Below are 25,129 nucleotides of genomic sequence, written 5' to 3'. Positions count from 1 at the left end.
AGCAAAAAAGCAATACCCCGAGCCTGCTTCTAGGATCTGATGAATGCTGGGGGCCCCTTCTTCCAACATCTCAAATACTGAGACATTTCTCAGCTATTTCTTCATCTCAGAAATAATTTTATGGTGACCTCTAGAAATGAATTTATTATGTGTATTCATTTATCACTAAGTACTTAGCAAAGTGCTGCCATGTGTGAGACTTGTGCTAGGGGCTGAGGCCACAGAGACGAAAAATGCAGTCCCTACCCATGAAGACACTACAGTCCAGGAGAAGGGTCAGATAAGTCCAACAAATAAGGCCTGGCCCATAGTGAGCAAAACCACGACCACTGAGGACTACGACACACTGGGCTATCACAGGTGCTATGACAGGTAAACGCCGAGCTGTGGGTACACAAGGAGGGGAACTCACGTAGATGTCGGGGAGGGGAGTCAAGGAGAGGAATTAAGAAAGATCCTGTAAGGTGATACAAGCTGGGTCTGGAAGGACTCAGGTGACAGGCAGGTGCAGGAGAGAAGTCAAGGTCTCCCTGTCATACTTGGGTGACAGGGTCTCATCTCTAACGCTGGAAAGAATCTTCAGGTTACTGAAGGGTTGCTGACATTGCTCAGGACGTGAACTCTATGACATCTTCCATCCTCTGGGGTTCTGTGGGGATGGCTCTCATCCATGCACATCCTTGAGAGCTTTAGTTAATTCTTAAATCTCAAAATCCTCTATTTCTGGGTCTATATGTTTGGCAGGAGCCTAAATCTGTTGGAAAATCCTAACTCCTGAAACCCCTGGGGAAAAGAAACAGAATCAAGAATCTGTCAGATCCGAGGACAGTGTGGCTGCAATTCACACTAGAATTTCTGCTGTGCTTGAAGGCTTCTGAAGCATCCATGGTTCCTCGATCTCCTTAGGATGTTGTCACTGACAATTCCTTTAATTCCTAGACAATGAGGACATCGCATTCATGAGAGCACAGGTACCGTGGAATCTCACAGGGCATCGAGATCTGAAATCAGGTCTCTAATTTTTAGAGATCTATGTATTTTAGGTACGCTGGTTGTAGTGGGTTGAGTAGTGTATCCCTCATAACTCACGGCCACTCAGAACCTCAGAGTATGACCTTATGTGGCTCTTTGCAAAGATAATTAGTTAAGGACCTCAGTATGAAGCGACCTATATTTGGGGTCCTAAATCCAGTGCCTGGTGTCCTGATAAGAAGAGGAGAGGACACAGTGATATAAACAAGAGAAGGTGGTATGAGGATGGAGACAAAGAGATGGGACCAGTATGTCTACAAGTTAAAGAACATCAACAGTCGCCAGCAACCACCAGAAGTGAGGCGAGAGTGGCAAGGGACAGTTTCTCCCTCGACGCCTCCAGAAGGCTTGCCCTGCCCACACTTTGATTTCAGACTGTGACCTCCTGGATAGTGAGAGGATAAATTTCTGTTGTTTTAAGTTTGTAGTAATTTATTATAACCACCCTAGGAAACAATTACACTGATTGTCTTAATCTGGTCACACTTGTAACTACTCTTTTGTGATTACAAAACGTGTGCTGGAATCTCTGCAACGGCGGTGCTTCCTGGGTCCCGCGGCAGCTTCCCTGGTGAGTCAGGCGTGGCTGGCTGCTGGGCAAAAATCAGACCGGCCTCTGTCCCATCACCCACGACGGAAACCCTCCAAGAAAAAGTGGTCCCAGACGCGTGTGCCTGAGTATTCCGCACGAAAGAGGTGCCCAAAATGAAGACCCTGACGCGCCCGGGGCTGGCAATGTGATTTGCGCTCACCAGCACGTGCACCAGCTTGCCGCTCGTGTACAGCGGTCTTGGCGGCCAGAAGGAGCAGCCCCCGCAGCAGCAGCCGGCCGCGGCGACCCGCAGCGCGCAGCGGTCCGCAGAGAGCAGCCCCCTGCCGCGCCCCGAGGCCCCCGCGCGACCGCGATCACTGCAAGGATACCTTGGCGTGGCGGACCACAAGGAAGATCTCCAACACTTGGCTCAGCACTGGCTGGTTCACAATGACGATTGCCCTGGAGCTCTGCGACAGGACCAATGTTTATGGCATGGATCCCCAAGACTTCTGCAGGGATCCCAATCACCCTTCAGTACCTTATCACTATTATGAACCTTTTGGACCTGACGAATGTGCAATGGACCTCTCCCGTGAGTGAGGACGGAAGGGTAGTCATCACCGCTTTATCACAGAGAAATGAGCCTTTAAGGACTGCGCGCGACGCTTCCCTGGTGGCGCAGTGGTTGAGAGTCCGCCTGCGGATGCAGGGGACACGGGTTCGTGCCCCGGTCCGGGAAGATCCCACATGCCGCGGAGCGGCTGGGCCCGTGAGCCATGGCCGCTGAGCCTGCTCGTCCGGAGCCTGTGCTCCGCAACGAGAAAGAACTGGGCACAGACATTAAATTTTCACTTTTCTCAACCAGACCGGAAACCAGAATCGCTTGCTAGAAGTCATCCTGAGAACAAACCTGTGTTCTGAGGAAAGTGTGTGGCCAGACTGAAATCCCAAGTACCCTCTGTATCAGACATCGGGCCCCTGAACTTCCTGAGTCACCAGACATGGAAGAGGAACAGAATTGGTCGCAGGGGTAGCTGCACTCCTCAAGTAGTACCATGTACAGCTGCCTCTGAGGCCTGACTACAAAGCAGTGCAGCTGGTTTACAAGGGAAAATTCCAGAACTAATACACCCTAATGAGTGCTGTCCCTTTCAAGAGGGGTGACCTTAGGACCTGAACACTCATTTCAATGATGCTGCCGTGGCTAAAAACATTTTGGATCTCTTTAAGTATTGCCTTTGAAACTGAGACATGAGCAACTCAACATTAGTTGTATTCCTTTGTAGAAATATCACGTTGAGTCATTTTTCTATCAGATTATATCCTAACCTGAACCTTTGTCATCTGTTGGACTCTGTGTGGTTTGTAAAAAGCAGCCTTGAAAGTATGGACATGATTTCTGAAGAGTACATCTTTACTAAAACTAAAAATAGAATTACCATATGACCCAGCAATCCCACTCCTGGGCATATACCCAGAGAAAAGACATATGCACCCCAATGTTTATTGTAGCACTATTTACAATAGCCAGGTCATGGAAGCAACCTAAATGCCCATTGACAGACGAATGGATAAAGAAGATGTGGTACCTATATACAATGGAATATAACTCAGCCATCAAAAGGAACAAAACTGGGTCATTTGTAGAGATGTGGATGGACCTAGAGACTGTCATACAGAATGAAGTAAGTCAGAAAGAGAAAAACAAATATCGTGTATTAATGCATATATGTGGAATCTAGAAAAATGGTACAGATAAACTGGTTTGCAAGGCAGAAATAGAGACACAGATGTAGAGAACAAACGTATGGACACCAAGGGGGGAAAGCGGGGAGTTAGGGGGGATGAACTGAGAGATTGAGATTGACATGTATACACTAATATGTATAAAATAGATAACTAATAGGAACCTGCTGTATAAAAATAAATAAAATTTTAAAAAAAAGAGTACATCTTTACTGACTTTCAAAAGCAACTGCCCAATATTTATTTATTGAGAGTTTTTTAGTGTGCTCTAGGTCAGTATTTTTATAGATTATGATTATGTGGTAATTTATCCTTCCTAGTTCTTTAATCCTGAATGATGGTTGGAAAAGGCCCAGAACAGGGAGATGAGTTGCCGTGTTCACAGTGCTCATTGTTAGCATGTGATGGTATTTGGCTTGGAAATGTTGCGTTGCATTTTTTGAACCCTCAGGCTTCAAGAACAGCTATGACGTTTTCCAAAGTGCAGAAATGCTCCAAATGACAAAATTGAAAACCAAAAACTTTGTCATTCAAACAAAAAAGATACCAACAAGAGAAACTTAAAGACAATTTGCTTTAGTAATAATTGATGCAGGTCACTTCACTTAAGCCCTAGTTTCCTCTTCTGCAGAATGATATCACTGTACCAGAGGACCTCTTAAGTTTCATTCCAGATCTGAAATTCTCTCAACAAGCCTCTCGTTGACCCATGTAAGGACTTTGCACTTGGAATGACGGAGCTCCCACAGTATCAGGAGCCTTATTTTAGGGGGTCTTTTATATCCCCCTACTACCTATCCCCCTCTTGTGATTAAAAGCATACCTCCTCCCCAGACCCCATTGGCAGAAATCCATCCCCTGCTTCTCTGATGCTTCTTGCACCAAAAAGAGTTGGCGGGGGAGAGAATTTTCATGCTTTTCCTTGGTGACAAGAATAAGGAACTGCACTTCTATGAGTTTTTGAGGAGAAGAGAATATAAGGAGATTCCCCATTATACTGCTCATTTATCCTATGAACTATTCAGATTCACTCACTGCAAATCTTACATTATGTTCACTGCCATTCCTTGGCGTTCAGGAGCATAAACGACTCATTTTACTTAGAACCAAGATCAAACAGTATGACAAATTTTCATTTATGCAAGTAACATTGTTCAAAAATAGCCTTTAAAAAATATACCAATGTTTTCTTTACACATGGCTTAGGAGGCATTAATTTCTCTAATGCCAAATTTGAAGGCGTCAGCAAACATTATGTATGGGGACTGACATTGTTTTACAAAACATGACCTGGTTTGTGATTAAAGAAGCTTTCTCATGTTAAAAAATAAAAAATAAAACCATTTTTAAAAATGTGTACTAGACATTCATATTTATGGTCCTAGTAGCTACACCCCATTTTGTGGTAAAAACATTTCAGATTCACTTTGGGGAAAGTGACGCTGACTACATCGTCAGCACTGGGGACATAAAACAGGGGCCAAATCTGATTGGCACCTTTTATTGCACTGACCTCAGGGGCTAATGAGACAAAAACTCGACTTCTGGCTGTGAAGAAGTACTTTTTCTTTCTCACTGGATTTGAACCTAAGAGGCTGCCACCATCTTGCCATCCCTGTGAAACAGGGGACGCAGCCAATGCTTGAAGGAAGAGCTGAGAGGTGAAGAGAAATTACTACGTGCCAGTGAGGTCACAACCCTCAAACCTCAGTACACCTGAAGCTGACCCTTCACCTGCCCCCCTTCTCCTGAGTCAAAAATTCCCTTTTTGCCCCAGCCACGTTGAGTTGTCTCCTGAAATGGTCAATCAAAAGAGCCCTGAGGGGAGAGCAGCTCGGGGCTCTGTGACCACCTAGAGCAGTGGGATAGCGAGGGTGGGAGGGAGACGCAAGAGGGAGGAGATATGGGGATATATGTATATGTATAACTGATTCACTTTGTTATACAGCAGAAACTAACACGCCATTGTAAAGCAATTATACTCCAATAAAGATGTTTAAAAAAACCCAATTTTTAAGTAAAATATTTACATATAGAGTAAAAAAAAGAAAGAAAGAAAAGAGCCCTGAGAAAAAAGATGCCAATCTGGTTTGTTATTTTTGTTTTTTATACATTACAAAATGATCACCATGATAAGTCAATTACCATCTGTCCCCATACAACGATACTACATTATTATGGACTACATTTCATACCCGTGACATGTACATTTCATACCTGACTCATTCATTTTGTAACTGGAAATTTGTACCTCTTAATAGCCCTCACCTATTTCCCCTTCCCTCTGGAAGCTACCTGTTTATTCTGTGTATCTATGACTTTGTTTTTTTCTTTTTTAACATTTGTTCATTTATTTTGTTTTTCAATTCCACATATAAGTGAAATCATATGGTATTTGTCTTTCTCTGACTTATTTCATTTAGCATAACACCCTCCAGGTCCATCCATGTTGTTGCAAATGACAAGAGTTCATTCTTTTTTACAACTGAGTGATATTCCACTGCGTGTGTGTGTGTGTGTGTGTGTCTGTGTGTATGTATACACCACATGTTCTTTATCCATTTGTCTATTGATGGGCACTTAGCTTGCTTCCTTATCTTGGTTATTGTAAATAGTAAGCATAGGGGTGCCAGTCTGGTTTATCATCTTAATTATTTCAATTATGAAGAAAAATTAAGTGTTCACATCACTTATATCAAAACAGGCAACATGATCATCTCAGATAGAGCCACTTACCTTGTACCTCAGCGTCCCCCGTAATAAAGTGTGAGCAGACGGAATGCCATAAATCTCAGCATATTTGGTACTGTCTCTGTTAGGATAACTTTCCAAATTCAATCCAGGGAAATAATCCATGGGAGTAACCGAATCCAGGAAGGAGACACCCCCGACCACATTCACAACCTGAGGAACATGGAAAAGGCACACGTGGGGTTAAGAAAGTGCATTCCTCTTTGGATTTACCTGCATTAGTTTCATAAGGAAGAAATCCAGGTTTTACAAGAAAGCAATAGGGGATTTGAAAAAAAAAATGTAATGAAACTACGCTAATCAACATCCCATATTCAAGCTGTTCTACTAATATCACAATTCACAAGGCCATTGTTCTCCCAAGCTTTAAAATCTGACTTAAAGCATTTTGTTTTTTACTCAGATCTTGTTTCTGATTTTTCCTTGCCCCTGGATGAGATGGCACTGGATTATGTCTCAGTAGAGTTTTGTTTTGTTTTTAAATAAACAATACGCTATAAGCAACAGATACTCAAAGTGGCTTCTGTGCTCAAACAGCAATGGCCACGTTCTCACTCTGTTCTTTCTCTTCGCTCCCATCCCCTCGCTACATCAGGCACCAGTCTTGCACATCCATTCACACAGCTAGCATTTACGGACCACCTGCTCCGTGTGTGCCAGGATCACACCTGGGAATAAGGACAGTGATGGATAAGATTCAACTCCTGCCTCCGTGCAATCCTTTGTTCATTGAACAAACCTTTACTTAATGTCTACCAAGACCCAGGAGCTGCACTAGAGCAACAATAAAGTGCTACAGCCTGGACCAGTCAACCAACATGTGTACATTGGGAAATGGAGCGGGGGAGATGCCCTCTCACAAGGACAGTGCAATGAACATACAGTGAAACTCAAAAAAAAAATACTACCTCCTGATCTTACTGCCTCTGAGAAGTTATGTCACCGATTCCCAAGCTCTTCTGATTTCTCAGTAATCCTCGTTCCTACATCTCTCCCCCCATCATACACAATCAAAATGCAGTGAAGCATTTTTTCCTGTTAATTTTGATTAAAGGGCTAAATTTTTCTTTCAGTTTGTGATGTTGATGATCATCCTTGAGATCACGGAAAACATTCTGGAGTAATAAAATCAGGGCTGAGAATCCTGGTGGAACTAGACTTTTTGTCCTGCTTGCACCACTGGAAACAATCTCTGACCACATCTAAAAGCTGCACGAAAAAACACTGCACAAGGGAGCTGGTGACGTACCTTCTGGCGGAGTCTGAGCAGTTTGCTCAAAGGAGTCTTCGGCTAAACTTAATGGTTCACAGGGTTTATTCGTAGGGAGGTTCTGCGTATGTCTTGGTATGAAAGGGAAAATGGAAAGGTATGTATATGTATAGCTGAAGCCCCAGAAGGAAACGGGCAGTGCTGACCACAGAGTCATGCCTGGAGGGGCCTCCGCAGTCAAAGGCTCACTCTGAAGAGCACCAAGGACCATCAAAAATCCCAAGAGTGAGGGGCTTCCCTGGTGGCACAGTGGTTGGCGGTCCGCCTGCCGATGCAGGGGACACGGGTTCGTGCCCCTGTCTGGGAGGATCCCACATGCCGTGGAGCGGCTGGGCCCATAAGCCATGGCCGCTGAGCCTGCGCGTCCAGAGCCTGTGCTCCGCAACGGGAGAGGCCACAGTGGTGAGAGGCCCGCGTACAGCAAAAAACAAAACAAAACAAAACAAAAAAATCCCAAGAGTGGGAATCAGAAGAAAGTGAGGAATGCTTTTCATTTAAGTTTCTTGTCAAACTCTTCTGAACTTCACAGTAAACATTTCCTGAAGAGCCATTTCTGTACTTTTTCTTTAAAACAAATTTCTTCCATCAGGATTCTAAATTTTTTTTAAAAGTCTAATAAAGAGGCAAATGTTGACTTTTAGGGTCTTCCCACCTATCCCTCTTCTACAACCTATGGCAATTCTAAAGTTTGGTTTACTTGTTTGCAGGTTAGGGATTTTTAAAGAAAAATTCAATAAAGACCGCTATATTCCAGCACTGTACTAATCAGAAATAAATCAGCTGGTTCCTAAGTCTATCACGAGGTCCTTGTAAAGAAAACAGGGAAAATATAAGCTGAATGGTATCGATCCGTTTAGAGACTGACGGCTGCTAAAGGAACCTGACCCCAAAATCACTGGGTCCTTTGATATCAATTCAGAGTCGTATTTCTAATGTCCTATCATGGGATTCATTAATAAGCTCCCCCCTACATGACAGATAAGAAAGAGAGGCATATTTATCCATTTGCCAGAGAATATGCATTTTTTTTCTGACTCAACAATGATTCCATCCAAGACCCACTCCCAGCAGAAACAGTGGCTCAGTACTCGCTGCTGGTGCAGACTGCTCTAAGTGTGACTCTTCCCCACACATGCGTCCACACCCACACGTCCCCCAACCGCTGAGAACCACTGACAATAAGCTGGATTACTAAACCAACAAGACATTTAACACAGGCAATATACGGACAAGCATTTATGAGGGCCCACTGTGTGCCAGGTGCCTTATATACATTACCTTTAATCCACGCAATAACCCACTTTTCAGAGGTGAAAACTGAGGCTGATAGAGTCACCCCGGGGCAGATTTAAACCCATGTCTATTTGACTCCAGTGTCCGTGTTCTTTCTACTATATGATACCGTCCCCTTAATTGTGCTCATCTGTGGATCAGTAGTTTGAAAAGGATGTGAATTGACTAGGTACAGCATTCCTGATCATGTCACCAGTGATGCTCCTGAAAATTGAGTTAAGAATGGCTGCAGGTGGGCTTCCCTGGTGGCGCAGTGGTTAAGAATCCGCCTGCCAATGCAGGGGACACTGGTTCGAGCCCTGGTCCGGGAAGATCCCACATACCGCGGAGCAACTAAGCCCGTGTACCACAACTACTGAGCCTGCGCTCTATAGCCCGCAAACCACCACTACTGAAGCCCATGAGCCACAGCTACTGAAGCCTGCGCACCTAGAGCCCATGCTCCGCAACAAGAGAAGTCACTGCAATGAGAAGGCTGTGCACTGCAACGAAGAGTAGCCCCCGCTTGCCGCAACTAGAGAAAGCCCATGTGCAGCAACAAAGACCCAGCATAGCCAAAAATAATAAATAAAATAAATAAATTTAAAAAAAAAAGAATGGCTGCAGGCAATAGAGAGCAGCAGCTACAGAGGGAAGGCTGGGTGCTACAGTCAAGGGAGGGGAAGGCAATAGGAAGAGAGCCAGAAAACCTATCTCAAATCTGTGTTTGCAGAGCGAGCACGATCCTTACTTAGTGTATTTGTTTAGCTTGGGAGTGGCTTGGGATAGGAGGCTGAAGGAGATGATGGCAAAGGTCTGCCATGTCACCCCCAGGTGTCACCAATGTCCCACCACCCATGGAGGGAACAGAACTCAGAGAAGACACAGTCACTGTCTCCAAACATGTGGAAGGAAATCAGATGCATTAGAAACAGGATTAGAAGTTAGAAGTTAGCAGTAGAACCAGAGGTAAATCTTGTCCTACATCCTTGCAGTTATTTCCAATGAGATACATCCTAATTCCTAGGCTACTGCCTGAGTTGCTGGAAAAGTTTAAGGTTTCAACTTAAAAGCAGAAGCCAGGGGCTTCTCTGGTGGCGCAGTGGTTGAGAGTCCGCCTGCCGATGCAGGGGACATGGGTTCGTGCCCTGGTCTGGGAAGATCCCACAAGCCACGGAGCGGCTGGGCCCGTGAGCCATGGCCGCTGAGCCTGCGCGTCCGGAGCCTGTGCTCCGCAACGGGAGAGGCCACAACAGTGAGAGGCCTGCGTACCGCAAAAAATAAATAAATAAATAAATAAAAGCAGAAGCCAGAGAAGTCACCTGGCTCCCCCATGATGATTCTGTGCATTACATAAGGCCTGCTCCATGGTGGAGGGTGATGGTGACAGAGGCAATGGAGGAACAAGAGAGGTTTTGAGATGTTTAACAATGGGTGAGAAGACAGATCGACACACTTGAATTACTGAGTGAATAATACAGCATCCGGAAAAAGTGTTAGACACAGACAACCAAAGTGTGGGAGTTCAGACAAAAGAATAGTGAACAGGGGCTGGAGTGGTCAGGAAGAGCTGCGTCCACAAGAGGAGACCTTGAAAAAAGTATGATTTTAGCAAAGAGAAGAAAAGCATCGTGTTTTCTCTGGGTGTCCTCCACAGTGTCAGGGAGATGCAAAAAGCACTCCTCTTTTACAAAAGGAGTTCAGGATAAAAGGGAAAAACTTCAAATTCAACAAATACAACTTTTGCTGCCTGAAAATAACCTCTTGCTTTTCCTGAGCTCCTACCACCATTAATTTCTTTATGCAGCTGATGTTTGCTAGGGGCTTAGGACACGCCCAGAGATCTGCTGTGTGGCAGATTGTAATCTATATGACCCCACTGAGCCCTACCGCAAGAACCCTGCAAGGCTGGTGTGATTATGCTTACCTTCAGGCAAGGAGCTCAAAGCTCAGAGAGATGAAATGATTGTTCTAGTGCCACCCAGCCAGCCATGGCAGAGCTAGAGGACCAAGTCAGACACACTGGTATCAGGTTCCATGCTCTTTCTGTTGCACATTGCATTCCACTGACCTCCTTGTTATCATCTTTATCTCTTTTTTTTTGCGGTACACGGTTCTCTCACTGTTGTGGCCTCTCCCGTTGCGGAGCACAGGCTCCAGACATGCAGGCACAGCAGCCATGGCTCACGGGCCCAGCCGCTCCGTGGCATGTGGGATCTTCCCGGACCGGGGCATGAACCCGCATCCCCTGCATCGGCAGGCGGACTCTCAACCACTGCGCCACCAGGGAAGCCCTCTTTATCTTTTATATGGCCTCCTGAGAATAAGCATTTTACCCAGCTGAAGCAAGAATTCTTCCTGCATTCACATGTGAGTTTATACCAAACATAGGCCAGTCTCTGTTCCATGATTGCAGAAGGTAGAAGGGGCAGTTGAAGAGGAGATCGGCAGTGGCATAGAAAAGGGCGTGTGTCTGGTAGAACGTGAGACTGAGACCCAAACCTTCATGATTCTTAGAATTGGAGAACTAGATTGCCTGGCCTTTGGTGACACTGAGGGATGTCAGCACTTGGACCACAACTCAAGGATTCTGTTTCATATCCTGAACCATGTGAATGTGTCTTTCCAGAATCAAGGTCAAGTGTCTTGCTTGTCCAGTAGTGTTTTCAGTGCAGCTGTGGTCCTCTGGTCACTAAGTCAGTCCATCTCAAATTCAGCTGCACATTAGAACCATTTGGGAAGTTTTTAAAGATCCCCAAGCCCAAGCAAATCAGAATCTCTGGGGATGAGGCCCAGACATCAGGATTTTTTTAAGTGCCTTGGTGACTCCAGTGTTCGGCCATGGCTGTGAGCCGCGCTCACAGGTACAGAAGTCGATGGCTGACAGTGACATTCACCTTAAGAGATTCTTTCAATTTACTCCGGTTTTTACACGAAATACATTTAGATCACAGATACACTGAGAACTTATAATACTGCTGCCAGAATAATCTTTGTTAAGACCCACATCTGATCAAGTCATTCATCACTCCCTGCAGAGCTGGGACTACGGTGAGGTGAGTGAGGTGCTTAGGGCCCAAAATATAAAGAGGAAGCCTTGGTCTAGTTATGTTTGTTCCTAAATGCGAGTCTTTCCTTACAGTCAAGAGCATAAACTATGAAAGCAGACAGATGTGATTTGGACACTGCTGAGCACAGTCATGAGTGGCAGTGTCTCTGCCAGGCTGGCGCCTTCTTATCCCTCAAGGCTGAGCACATCTTCTCTTCCCTGTTAATTTTCCTCTCCCTGACCTCCTCACCAAGGTCAGGTCAAAAGTCAATTGAACCTAGAGGTAAGAGAGGAATAAAGACACAGACATACTAGAGAACGGACTTGAGGATATGGGGAGGGGGAAGGGTGAGCTGTGACAAAGCGAGGCAGAGGCATGGACATATATACACTACCAAACGTAAGGTAGACAGCTAGTGGGAAGCAGCCGCATAGCACAGGGAGATCAGCTTGGTGCTTTGTGACCGCCTGGAGGGGTGGGATAGGGAGGGTGGGAGGGAGGGAGACGCAAGAGGGAAGAGATATGGGAACATATGTATATGTGTAACTGATTCACTTTGTTATAAAGCAGAAACCAACACACCATTGTAAGGCAATTATACCCCAATAAAGATGTTAAAAAAAAAAAAGTCAATTGGCCTCTCATCTGCATCGCTGTGGCACTTTAGCATACTTTGGAACTCTCATTGAATTATACCTATTTATTCTACTGTCTGCCTTTCCTGCCATGAAGCGATCTGGTAAAAGAGGGGAAAAAAAGGCTTTAGAGTTAGTTAGATCTGGGTTTGAATCCCCGCTGCATGACTGTGAACATTCTCTTTGCGCCATAGTTTCCTTATAGTAAAATGATGAAAACAGTACTAAACTCAGAGCACTCTTACGTTCTGCCACACAGCAGCCGGGAAGAAATCTTAGTTTCCTTCCTTGACCCATCACACCCTCCATCCCGAGAGCTACCCCCATTCTAGTTGTGAGTTCTCTGAGATCAGAAACTTCATTCAGCATGACAACCTTTAGTGCCTTGGCCCAAGTCTAGCACATAGTAGGGATTCAGTAAATGTTCGTCAGGCTGAAATAAACTGCAAGATGACCAGTAGTTATGCACGCAGAGAAGTTAAGAAGTGAGTGTTTCAACGGCAGAAACAACTTGCAAGAGGGCAAAGAGGAAAGAATGAGCCTGGGCTTTGCTGGGAACCGTGAGGAGACCACACGGAATGGAACAGTAAACACACACTGGGAAACAGTGCAGGAGGAGAATGGAGAGCAAGCAGCACAGCCAGCGTTAAAGGGCGTTGGTATTGGGGAGAAAGTGTTTGGCCTTTCTTAGGCAGTTACTGCAGGTTTGTATCTCTAAAGCTTTGATGATGAGCCTTCACCTTTCCATTGAGCAGGTAGGTGGCGGGCTGCATTATGTTCATCAAAACTCCCACTGGACTCCAGCTAAATTTGTATCTCAAGGGATTGTCTGAATGTTCAGGGGCTGGAAGGCCACCGCAGTAGGAAACATAAGATTCAATCTGTAAGATAAAGAATCAATAAATTAGGGAAATTAACAATTAGTTACGGAGAATAATCTATCCAAATCTATCCGAGTAATTAATTGAGTACAGTGACACAAATAAGGTAAACTTGTTACAGTTTCTCCTTTCTTAAAGTTACAAAGGCTTTCAAAAATACATCCTTAAAGCCAAACACCATTTGGTGTTTGTCAGTTATATTTAGATTAAGTCAGTTATATTTATATATATATATATATGTGTGTGTGTGTGTGTGTATATATATATATATTTTTTTTTTTTTTTTAATCATCTAGAGATTGTGGCTAACATTTTGCTCCGTTAAAAATCCAACCATTAGTTCAATTCTGCTTGGTCAGTGCCTCCTGACTTTTAATTCAAATTATATACTTCATTATAATTTGATTGTATATGTATAATTATTAGTATTAATTAATATGTAATTAATATAAATATTATTAATTGATATGATATTTAATTAATTTGATTCTATATTTGATTATATATATTACATATGTGTGTGTATATATATAATATAAAATATATATAACCTGTTTTAGGTTATATATATATTATGTTAGGTTAGGTTTAATCTGAGTCATCACATTTTCATGTCCAATAGTTCTTTCTTATGTGTAAAAGATACTTTATATACCAACAGGTTGATAATATTACAAAGAATTTTTCCCACTTTTAAAAGTCAAACCTTATCATAGAATCTCCAAAGCAGTCTAAAATCTTTTATCAAACCAAAATATATATTATAGTAGCATCTATTTCTCTAAAAATCTATTGTTAAGGCTTGGACTTTTTTTTTACCATACAAATATTTCTGCAGTTTCAAAATTTTACTTGAAATTTCTAGTCAAAGTATGAGTTAGAATATAGCAGTTTCTTCTCAAAATAGACTAAAGACCCTAAATGTAACACCAGAAACCATGAAACTCCTAAAGGAAAACATAGGCAGAACACTCTGACACAAATTGCAGCAATGTTTTTTTGGATCTGTCTCCCAAAGCAAAGGAAATAAAAGCAAAAATAAACAAATGGGACCTAATTAAACTTAAAAGCTTTTGCACAGCAAAGGAAACTATTCACAAAGCAAAAAGACAATCTACTGAAAGGGAGAAAATATTTGCAAATGATATGACTGATAAGGGGTTAATATTCAAAATATAAGGGCTTCCCTGGTGGCGCAGTGGTTGAGAGTCCGCCTGTCGATGCAGGGGACGCGGGTTCCTGCCCCGGTCCGGGAGGATCCCACATGCCGCGGAGCGGCTGGGCCCGTGAGCCATGGCCGCTGAGGCTGCGCGTCCGGAGCCTGTGCTCCACAACGGGAGAGGCCACAATAGTGAGAAGCCCGCGTACCGCAAAAAAAAAAATATATATATATATATAAATACATATAAATAGCCATATAACTTAACATCAAAAAACAAACAACCTGATTAAAGAATGGGCAGAAGACCTGAATAGACATTTTTCCAAAGAAGAAATGCAGATGGCCAACAGGCACATGAGAAGATGCTCAACATTGTTAATCATCAGGGGAATGCAAATCAAAACCACAGTGAGATATCACCTCACACCTGTCAGAGTGGCTGTCATCAATAAGAACACAAATAACAAATGTTGGTGAGGATGTGGAGAAAATGGAACCTTCATACACTGTTGGTGGGAATGTAAATTGGTGCAGCCACTGTGAAAAACAGCAAGGAGGTTTCTCAAAAAACTAAAAATAGAACTACCACATGACCCAGCAATCCCACTCCTGGGTATATATCTGAAAAAAACAAAAACACTAATTCAAAAAGATACATGCACCCCAATGTTCATAGCAGCATTATTTACAATTGCCAAGATATGGAAGCAACCTAAGTGTCCATTAACAGATGAATGGATAAAGAAGATGTGGTACATATATACAATGGAATACTATTCAGCCATAAAAAAGAATGAAAGTTTTCCATTTGCAACAACATGGATGGACTTGTAGGGTACTATGCTAAGTGAAATAAGCAGACAGAGAAAGGCAAATACTGTCTGACATCACTTATATGTGGGATCTGAAAAATACAACAAACTAGTAAATACAGTAAAAAAGAAGCAGACTCACAGATACAGAGAACAAACTGGTGATTACCAATGGGAAGAGGGAAGGGAGGAGGGGTAGAGGATTAAGAGGTACAAACTACTAGACATAAAATAAGCTACAAGGAATATATCCAACACAGGGAATATAGCCAACATTTAAAAATAATTATAAATGGAGTATAACCTTTAAAAAAAGAATACAGTAGTTTCTTTAATCAGAATTATAGAAAGAGTATTTCTGTACACAAAAATCGGGACCTCTTAATATTTTCCTAAATGGACCTTTGGGTGTCAGTTGGGCTCACCGTGGCTCCCACTTCTTTGGCCTTATCTATCGTTTCCATTGCCAACATATGATCAAGACCAGGGTCCAATCCCAATTCGCCAATGACTGTGATGCCAGCATCTTCCACACTGAAAGAGGTGGAAAGAGAAGGAAGGAAAATTTGGATAGAAAATAAAAACAATTCCATGGAGCTATTTTGTTGAAAACCTACAGAAACTTACCTCTTTTCTAATTCTTTTAGCACTGGGGTGATGTAGCTTGCAGTGATCATGTTAACCTTGCTTGCGATGCATGCCTTGGCCACAAGAGGATGCAATACATACGGCAACAAGCTTAAAAACAGGAGAAACTAATCAGAAACTTTCTTTGCCAACCGTCCCTCCAATGTACCTTGAACTGCACTAAAGTGAAGATATCACACTGATTATTCTCTCAGAGATGATCAATGACTCCTTGAAGACTACAGAATAAATTCATCCTGTTATCATATTTAAAACTCTCCACAATATGACCTTCACTTAACCTTTCTATTTTTCCTCCTTGCATCTCCTTCATAAACCATAATATGGGGACCAAAGAAGCTATTGTAATTCTCCACTCACAGTCTTTACTTTTCCATTTGTGAACCTTTACTCTCACCGTGTCTTCCACTTGAAATAGTCCCTCACCCACCCACCCCCATCCAGATCATACCTTCTCAAAGAAATGTCTGAAAAGGTAAATCCTCCAAGAAGCTTTCCCAGATTCAGATCTTCCTCTGTATGCACTCAGCTATCCTTTTGTAACATTTAATGGACTTTATTCTACTCATCCTTATATTTCTATGATTTTCTGTCTTGGGTCCCTTAGTAAAAGGTAACGTTGCTATTCTTTTTACCTCCACATCCTCTAAATGGCTATCGTTAAACTAAGTCAAAGTGACCCATACGTTACATTAAAGAGTAGAGTCTAGGAAAGGCCAGGGGAAGAAATAAGTTTCAATGGTATTGTTAGGTGTAAAAGCTATCGAAACAGCTAAACGTCTATATGGTAAGCAAACACTGAAACTGTACTCAAAACTCAACTTTGGGTCTTCTAAGAATCTGGCTCTGGTGTTTTACTTTGGTGCTGGGACTACACAATCACAAAAAAATGAATTTCCATAAATTTACATATAAATGAGTATATTCATATTCTACCAAGAAATAACAAGCATCCTGTCAATCATTTAGTAATATTTAAGTTCTACTAGCTTATTGCCTATTTGGCAAAGCAATCTACACAGTACCAATGAAAATATAAATACAAACTTGTAAACATTATTACAGTATATCACTGTACTTGTTAAATTCCTCCTGTTTATTTCATATTTTCTCTATTTCACATAAAACAAAACAATAAAACCACCTCTCAGGCACTTATTCCTCTTCAGGTTAATAGAACAGAGTATTCTTACTTAGATTTATTATCATGCAGAATAAAATTGGGTACATATTTTGCCAGGAACAATATGAAAGCCCTTGATCTCTGTTTTTTGGCTTTTTTTTTTTTTTTTTTTTTTTTTTTGCTGTACGCGGGCCTCTCAGTGTTGTGGCCTCTCCCGTTGTGGAGCACAGGCTCCGGACACACAGGCTCAGCGGCCATGGCTCATGGGCCCAGCCGCTCCGCGGCATGTGGGATCTTCCCGGACCGGGGCACGAACCCGTGTCCCCTGCATCGGCAGGCGGACTCTCAACCACTGCGCCACCAGGGAAGCCCGGCTTTTTTTTTTTTTTTAAAGAAGATGTTGGGGGTAGGAGTTTAGTAATTTATTTATTTATTTTTGCTGTGCTGGGTTTTCGTTTCTGTGCAAGGGCTTTCTCTAGTTGTGGCAAGCGGGGGCCACTCTTCATCGCGGTGCGCGGGCCTCTGACTATCGCGGCCTCTCTTGTTGCGGAGCACAGGCTCCAGACGCGCAGGCTCAGCAGTTGTGGCTCACGGGCCTAGCTGCTCCGCGGCATGTGGGATCTTCCCGGACCGGGGCACGGACCCGTGTCCCCTGCATCGGCAGGCAGACTCTCAACCACTATGCCACCAGGGAAGCCCTTTTTGGCTTTTTTAATCAAAAATAATTATTACTAAATATGGTAGCCCTTTAAAAGCCAATGAATGAAATACTTGCAAAACTCTTAGTTGGAAAAGTATTAATAGAAAATGTTCAGTGGCATCATCTTAAAGGTTAGTGGGGATTTTTTGTCGCATTCTCCACATTGAAAACCTGTCTGATAAAAATTTTATCCAGATCTAATAATATTTTTAAATTTGGGCATTATCAGCACTAACCTAATAATATGCTGAGAACTAGAACGATAGAACTTCCATTGATGGTGCCTATTTTAGATTTTTTTTTTTTTGTGTGTGTGTGTTACGCGGGCCTCTCACTGCTGTGGCCTCTCCCGTTGCAGAGCACAGGCTCCGGACGCGCAGGCTCAGCGGCCATGGCGCACGGGCCTAGCCGCTCCGCGGCATGTGGGATCTTCCCGGACCGGGGTATGAACCCGCGCCCCCTGCATCGGCAGGCGGACTCTCAACCACTGCGCCACCAGGGAAGCCCGATGGTGCCTATTTTAGACAAAGGGATTAGAGTTCATAATTCATTGTGTATGTAATATAGCAACTACTCAAGAGGACATAAGTAACCCAAATAGTTGGAAATGCCACTTGTGAAAACATACACAAAATACACATCTAATTTTCAAAGTAATTTATTAAACTCAATTCCTACTTTGCATTAAATCGTTAAAAACCAGAACTGCAAAATAAAACCATGAGAATTTGACATATTATAAAATTTTTGTGAAACATATTTTTCACTCATTTTACTTTGATAGTCCCTAACATTGTGTTTACATCAAAACATTCTTTCTCCAACTTAAAAATGAAAACCTATGTAAGAAACACTACAGGAATGTTTAACATCATTTCCACTATTCACCACAGAAATTCAACCAACTGAGAAAAATGAAATATAAAACAGATTTTGCTCATGCTAAATCTTATTGCAGGTCACCAAGTCGTGGAATTCTAAATTTTACACCTGTTAACAGATTATTATCGTGTCCATTATCTTGTCATATTTTGCTTCTGATTTTGTTCAAAATGTGTTTTGTTATGTTCTTTTCTTTTTTTAATCAAAAAACAATGTTATGTTTAGGTACCTATGTGTGGCAAAACAAATTCTCTTTGTTTTATTCAGTAGGCTAGAATATTACATTTTGAAGGACTTACTTTCATAATTATAACCTGACAGACAAGGTCTACTGGTTATTGATAAACTTTTGCTAAAAAATAATTAATTCACATTAAATTTTTATAAATTGAATAATGTTTTTAAGTGTCCAAAGTGAGCCTATATTAAGAGATAATGCAAAAGTTCCCACTTAGAATTACCTTTCTTTGCGTCTGTTTTCCAACACCCCCCCCCCTTTTTTTAAGGAGGAAATCACAGAACTTGCAGAACTTCCTCCAAAGATACCATTTGAATCTGATCTAACTATGAAAGTGATCTAATTATGAAAAAGCAGGTTAACTTTCTTCCTTCCATCTTGGAAAAATTATATTCTAAGAATAAATGGCTTATTCTTATCACTTTGGTATTTTCAAAGTGAAGTATCTAGCCTTCATTTTGTAGCCCTGTATCTAGAGTTAGATCTGCAGTTGTATTAGATAGTAATGAATGATATATTTCAAGATATGTTCCTCTGCTAAGGCTAAAAATGGTCATAGGGCTAGAGAATCTACTCACTTTCATTTAAGCTTTATAAGTCCAAAGGAAAAAATAGCCACCCAAATACGTCGTTAGTGCCTCATGACCCAGCATTTCCACTTCTAGGTGAATCCAACAGAAGTGTGTGTATACGGTAACCAAAAGACAAACACTACATTGTTCATGGCAGCACTATTCATAATAGCCAAATTCTGGAAACAACCTAAACACTCATCAGCAGTCAAATGGATAATAATAGTATATTCACGTAATGGAATATTACACAGTAAAGAGAATAAACTACAGTTACAGACAACAACACAAATGACGATCACAATGCTGAAGAAAGAAGGCAGCCACGAATGAGGACATACTGAAAGATTCCGACTGTACAAATGGAAAACTAGCAGAAACGAATCTCTGTGTTAGAAGCCAGGACAGTGCCTACCCTTGAAGGATGGGGCTGGTAATAAAAGGGGGCACAAGGAGCACTTCTTGGACACTATTATATTCTGGTTCTGATGTGGATGATGGTTACACCATGTGTTCACTTTGTGAAAATTCTTTGAACTACAAACTTATGATTTGTGCACTTTCCTGGAGGCACATGTGAGTGTAAAAGTTTACTGAGAGAAGAGAAGAAGAGAGAAGGGGGAAGGAAGGACAGGGGAGAGGAGGGGAGAAGAGAAGAGTGGAGAGGAGAGAAAATAAGGAAAGAGAAGTAACAGCAACAACAACAAAATATACGGCAATCATTTCTTACTATTTACTAACCTGATGACAAGATCCTGCGTTGCCACCAAGGAGTTCAACTTCACTTCTTGTTTACCAACGTACAGGCTAACAGGATTTATATTATACTTCTTGCCTAACTGTTCGATTTGATTCTCCATGTCAGACCCTATTCAAGAATCAAAACATCCAATCTTTAGATTTCCTTCCACTAGTCAGAGAGTAAAACACATTTTAACATCTTCAAAAATAATTTTTCAAAGTTTAGAAACAAGATAGTCATCTAACATTCACAGAGTAGCCATGTTTTGAAATCAATTTTACTTCCTCTTCTTTAAAAATTGGGGCTTATTTACCTACTGTTATTTCTATATTGTCGTCCCTCGACAGGTATTCCAACACCGGCTCAGATACGTAACCAGATCCAAGAACCAAGACCTTTTTCTTGGTGCTCGCTGAGAGTGACTGAACACGTTCCCTATAAATAAAAGGGGGGGGGGAGGGAATTTGAACAAAGAAACATTTCAAGTAACAAAATGTTGCTGTCCCCAAACCAGACTAAAACTTAGACTGTGAAGCAATTATTTTTTCCCACACTTCTTATAGTAAGAACCTCAACAGGAGTTCCCAATACCAACATTTTTCATTATTTTAGATCTTGTATGATGAACAACAGACCCTGAGATCTTTGAGGTGTATGAGTTCCCTATACCACTAGTGAGGTGCAGATGCTGGCCCAGCGCCTGGCTACTCACAACTGAGTAACTTGGTGTCACACTCTATCCTTCCGGGGGACATGATTCAAAATCATGCTGGGGGCCTTACATCGAACCTTATTTACTCCTCGCAACAATCCGAGAAGACAACGATCTGAGGAGGAGATTATTATCATATTAGACACTGTCTTGTGATTTATCTTCAGGGTCACTTGAAAACAGTTAAAACCATAATTTTGAAATCACAAACGCCATGGGTTAAACATAGAAACCTACATGAGTCACTAGGCAGAACTCTAATTCTTGAATTTTTCTGTTGTTGGAATTTGTGCCTTCCTGACAGCTAACTCTTTGTCTTTCCTGCAAACTCTGACCTCCAAGACAGTGACTGAGTCTTAGCTGTCTTTATAAACTCACTATTGCTCACTGTGTTTTGCCTTAAAGATGGAAGATGCTCATTAAATGTCTTTTGAATCAGAGTCCCAGATAACCATGGAATGGCTTGGTGACAGGGACTTAAGCAGAAGGCTCTGTTGCTGGAATCTTTTAGGACAGGATGTCTCTCAAACCTTAACCTTTATTTAACTTCACTTCATTTCATTAATTATAAGTGAATAAAAATAAATTTAAATGTAATATGTTCCTGCCCCCTCTTCACCCCCAGAACTCATATTACTGATGAGGGGACGACTCCTTTAACTTCCACCCCCATCCCATTTCACCTCCCAGAAAGAAACACTATTACAGATCCTCTCTAACAGCACTTTCTGTAGTTTGTGTAATTGAAACACATTATTTTGATGTCCAAAAAATAAAATGTTCAAAATACATATTTAAGAACTCGCTCCTAGATTTTAATACTCTCCACCCCATCAGCAACCCCAAAACGCTCCAGGTTAATAATCATTGTGCTAAGGAACGAAGAGAACAAAAGAACAAGGCAGGGATTCAAGAGAACTCCAATTTCCTTCCAAAATGCAATCTTCATTTTCAGTCTCTTGGCACAAGGTTCTACCTGGGAAGGAGGGCAGGAAGTCCTAGCAGTTGGGGCCAGCAGACCTGCCGCTACGTGAAATATAGCGTGTAAAGAGCGACTGGTCATGGTAGACACGTCATTGGATTAGTAATGTAAGAAAGAGATCATCTGATGATGACAATTCAAAGATACACAGAACTATGAAAAACAAATATGTGCAGTTTCCCCTACAAGACACTCTCCTATGGAGTTACAGAACTAGTTGCTTTTTTAAAAAACAAATTATACACTCTTGTATCATGCCAGAATATTTCACTGATGCACAAAAAATTACTGTAAGCTAACAAACACATTTGGAAAAGGCGTAACAGTAGTACTTGATCTGGTCATATCTCTTAGTTACTTCTTACAGGTGGAAAAACCGAGAAAGAAGACCAGGCAGTTTGTTTGTTTGTTTTTAGTTTTCCCACTCTGGCTTCTCCTGAGAAGTCAGTGCATGGGTTATTTTTTTTTAATGTGAATAGACCAGTGGAGCAGATATAAACACGGATCAAGTGCAATCAGTTGGAGACCAGAACATTCCAAAGAAATGTCAATGTTTCCAAACTTTTAGTAGTAAAACCAATTATAGAAACCAGGGCCTTAGCTAAGTGTCTTCCTAAGAGAACTGTTCTCTCCAGTAGATTTGCCACATTACTTCCTGACACTTTCCTCCTAGTAAGAATCCCCAGGGGAAACTGACCTCTCACGATTTTCTTTCTTCACTACTTTCCTTAATTTCTAACCAAAAGCTCACTTTTCCGAGTATTATCCGAAACAAAAGAGAGTCCAAATCCTCAACCAAAAATCAGCCTGAAAGCACCACAGAAAGGGTTAGCAAGCTCATTTTCCTCTGAGAGAATAGCTGAGACATTACAACATGCAAAATGCTGGAGAAGGAACAAGGACAGAGCTTTTGGAGTTTTGCTTACTTACACCCAAGTCTACATGGATAACAGAAAGCCAGAACGATGCTACACTACTGTTTAAGGGAAAATAATTCACAATGGTTCCAGGCAGTCACTTCGTTTGAATTTCCTATTATTTACAGACATTTTTTAAAATTACATATTGCATAATCCTAGCATCACGAACTCACATGGAAGCATTAAAAAAAAGGACTCATGAGATCCATGATAAGAATAAATGTATTAAACAAGAGGATGTGAATGATGCTTACCTGCTCTCCCGGAGTTTCTGGATATATTTATACTTATTAGACAATGTGCCGTTGGATGTAATCACTGCCTGAATATATACGATACAAGACATTTCTTTAGTCACCACATTTAGTCCCACAAACATGGGCTCATGACTAATAGAGAAAAGAGAGAGTAACAGAGAAAGACAGGGAGAGAAAAAGGAAAGGGGAGAATGGGGAGCAAGGAGAGTGGTGGAAAAAGACATTCATGAAAAGAAATTCTTTTCATAACTTACATCTCGCACCACAGGAGAAAAATTCTGACTCTCAAGAGGCTGTGTCGCGTCTGATAATATCTGAAAAGGAAATGAGATTGGAAAGAGAGAAATGACATTGCAAAGAAGGCTTCTTGCTATTTTATCCATATGAAAATATTAGTCAAAGGAAAGAAAATAGTTTAGAAAACAGTTTTTTGAAAATCACTGAATTGTATAGATAATTGGTAAAAGAAGTTTTCTATAAGCAATGAATTCTGCCCCCCTAAAACATTATTTTAGTACAATTATTTCAGTACAATTTCCAACTCTAAAACCAAAATTTAATCATGTTTGCTTACTGGAAGCACAAAAAAACTTACGCTTCCCCACCAGTTAAATGTGTCATGTTGAGCGTGCTGGTAAATACCATCACACGCTTTATAACCATAGTCCTCCCTCTGAGGAACTCTACCCCTTCCCAAAAGGTTCAGGCTGGGGCTTCCCTGGTGGCGCAGTTGTTGAGAGTCCGCCTGCCGATGCAGGGGACGCGGGTTCGTGCCCCGGTCCGGGAAGATCCCACATGTCGCGGAGCGGCTGGGCCCGTGAGCCATGGCCGCTGACCCTGCGAGTCCGGAGCCTGTGCTCCGCAACGGGAGAGGCCACAACAGTGAGAGGCCCGCGTACCGCAAAAAAAAAAAAAAAAAAGAGTTCAGGCTGTTCTATTAGAAGTAGAGAATGGGTCTTGCAGACAAAAGAGCCACCAACCCTACAATAGAAAGTCTCCCTCGGGTCAATATTAGTTCTGTTTATAGGCATATCAGCATTTCCAAAGTGTCCAGGAAAATGACTTGACCTAGTAAACTCAAAAAGTCATTCACACTCTTCCCATTATCTTGCAAGAATGAGTCAGATGGCCAACAACAAAGGCCACATCTCTCATATTAACATCCCAGCAACCCAGTCCTCCTCTTTTCTTCCAAGGTATAGAATCCTTGAATAGACTGCTAAAGGGTAAAGGTCATATAAGTCAGTATGATTGCTTCTGATGGCCAATGAGACGATCATTCCTTCTTTATCCATAGGTTAAGGTCCAGAGCACTCATCCAACTACGAAAGTGTAAGATGTACCTACCAGATGCTGGCAAGACAGTATCTGTTTACTGTATTAAAATAAATATAAAACTACTTCCATGTGTCTAAAACATAAGGCACCTAGGCTCTCTATTGCTGGGATAATGGCAAAGCCAGGGCATTCTTTGGGAAACTGATGAAATGGACACACCTGGGGTCTCCCCACTGCTTGTTTCTCCCAGGCACCTTTGGAGTATTTCCTTCTCAAGCTGACTTCTCCACCTACCAACCCTGTCTACAAGCCAGGAGCCATCAGTAAGTAGACAATGAAATGAGTTCGCATTTCACTCAGTATATGGTTAAACCGCTGAACTCTTGTGTATCTTTTCACTCTCTCTCTGCTCTTTATCTCTTAATTCCACAGCTTTATTTAGGCCTTACTGGGACCATGGGAACTACTTCCCACCTCTCTTTCCTCCATTTATCTCCAATCTACAACACAAATCTGATTATTTCTCCTGTGCCTATTTAAAATAATTCAGTAGCTTTCCGTTGCCTTCAAGTTAGTCTCAGGCTCCTCTACAGTCTGGCTCTGCCTCTCCTGCCTCAACCCTCCCATTGGCCTCACACCCAACACTTCAGTCCTGCTAACAGCGTGGAGCTGTGTATCTGCATCACACCCTCACCTGCCTCTGTGCCACACCATGTAGACGCTTCCCATGCTATTCCTCTACCTGGAACTCCTCCTCTTTGGTCTCCAAGATGCAGCTGAAGAATTGCCTCCTCTGAAAAGCCTTTACCAAAATCTGCCCCCAGGCAGACCTGGAAAGTAGGAACTGCACTTGGCATCTTGCTGTATGCCTACTACATTATAAAATGGTAAATATTCAATAAATACCTTAGTGGATACATGCAATAATT

General features: G+C 42.0%; 1 protein-coding gene and 1 pseudogene across 4 annotated transcripts in view; one reads left to right on the top strand and one right to left on the bottom strand.

Annotated features, from left to right (window-relative positions):
• AASS (aminoadipate-semialdehyde synthase) overlaps positions 1-25,129 on the bottom strand; it is a 74,141-nt gene that overhangs the window by 11,143 nt on the left and 37,869 nt on the right. For all 4 annotated transcript variants that reach the window (XM_004265509.4, XM_049715196.1, XM_033420394.2 and 1 more), the window contains 8 exons: positions 23,177-23,236; positions 22,920-22,987; positions 20,365-20,486; positions 20,051-20,177; positions 15,774-15,884; positions 15,572-15,680; positions 13,032-13,172; positions 6,050-6,217 (listed from right to left, as the gene is read on the bottom strand). In XM_004265509.4, the coding sequence (XP_004265557.1) occupies positions 6,050-6,217; positions 13,032-13,172; positions 15,572-15,680; positions 15,774-15,884; positions 20,051-20,177; positions 20,365-20,486; positions 22,920-22,987; positions 23,177-23,236 (906 nt within the window). The remainder of the gene's footprint in view (positions 1-6,049; positions 6,218-13,031; positions 13,173-15,571; positions 15,681-15,773; positions 15,885-20,050; positions 20,178-20,364; positions 20,487-22,919; positions 22,988-23,176; positions 23,237-25,129) is intronic.
• On the top strand, positions 1,738-2,121 carry LOC117199725 (alpha-N-acetylgalactosaminide alpha-2,6-sialyltransferase 5-like; annotated as a pseudogene).

Source organism: Orcinus orca, chromosome 9 (genome assembly GCF_937001465.1).
Source record: "Orcinus orca chromosome 9, mOrcOrc1.1, whole genome shotgun sequence".
NCBI lineage: Eukaryota > Metazoa > Chordata > Mammalia > Artiodactyla > Delphinidae > Orcinus > Orcinus orca.
The sequence above is the reverse complement of the archived record's forward strand: the minus strand, read 5'-3'. Positions and strand labels throughout refer to the sequence as shown.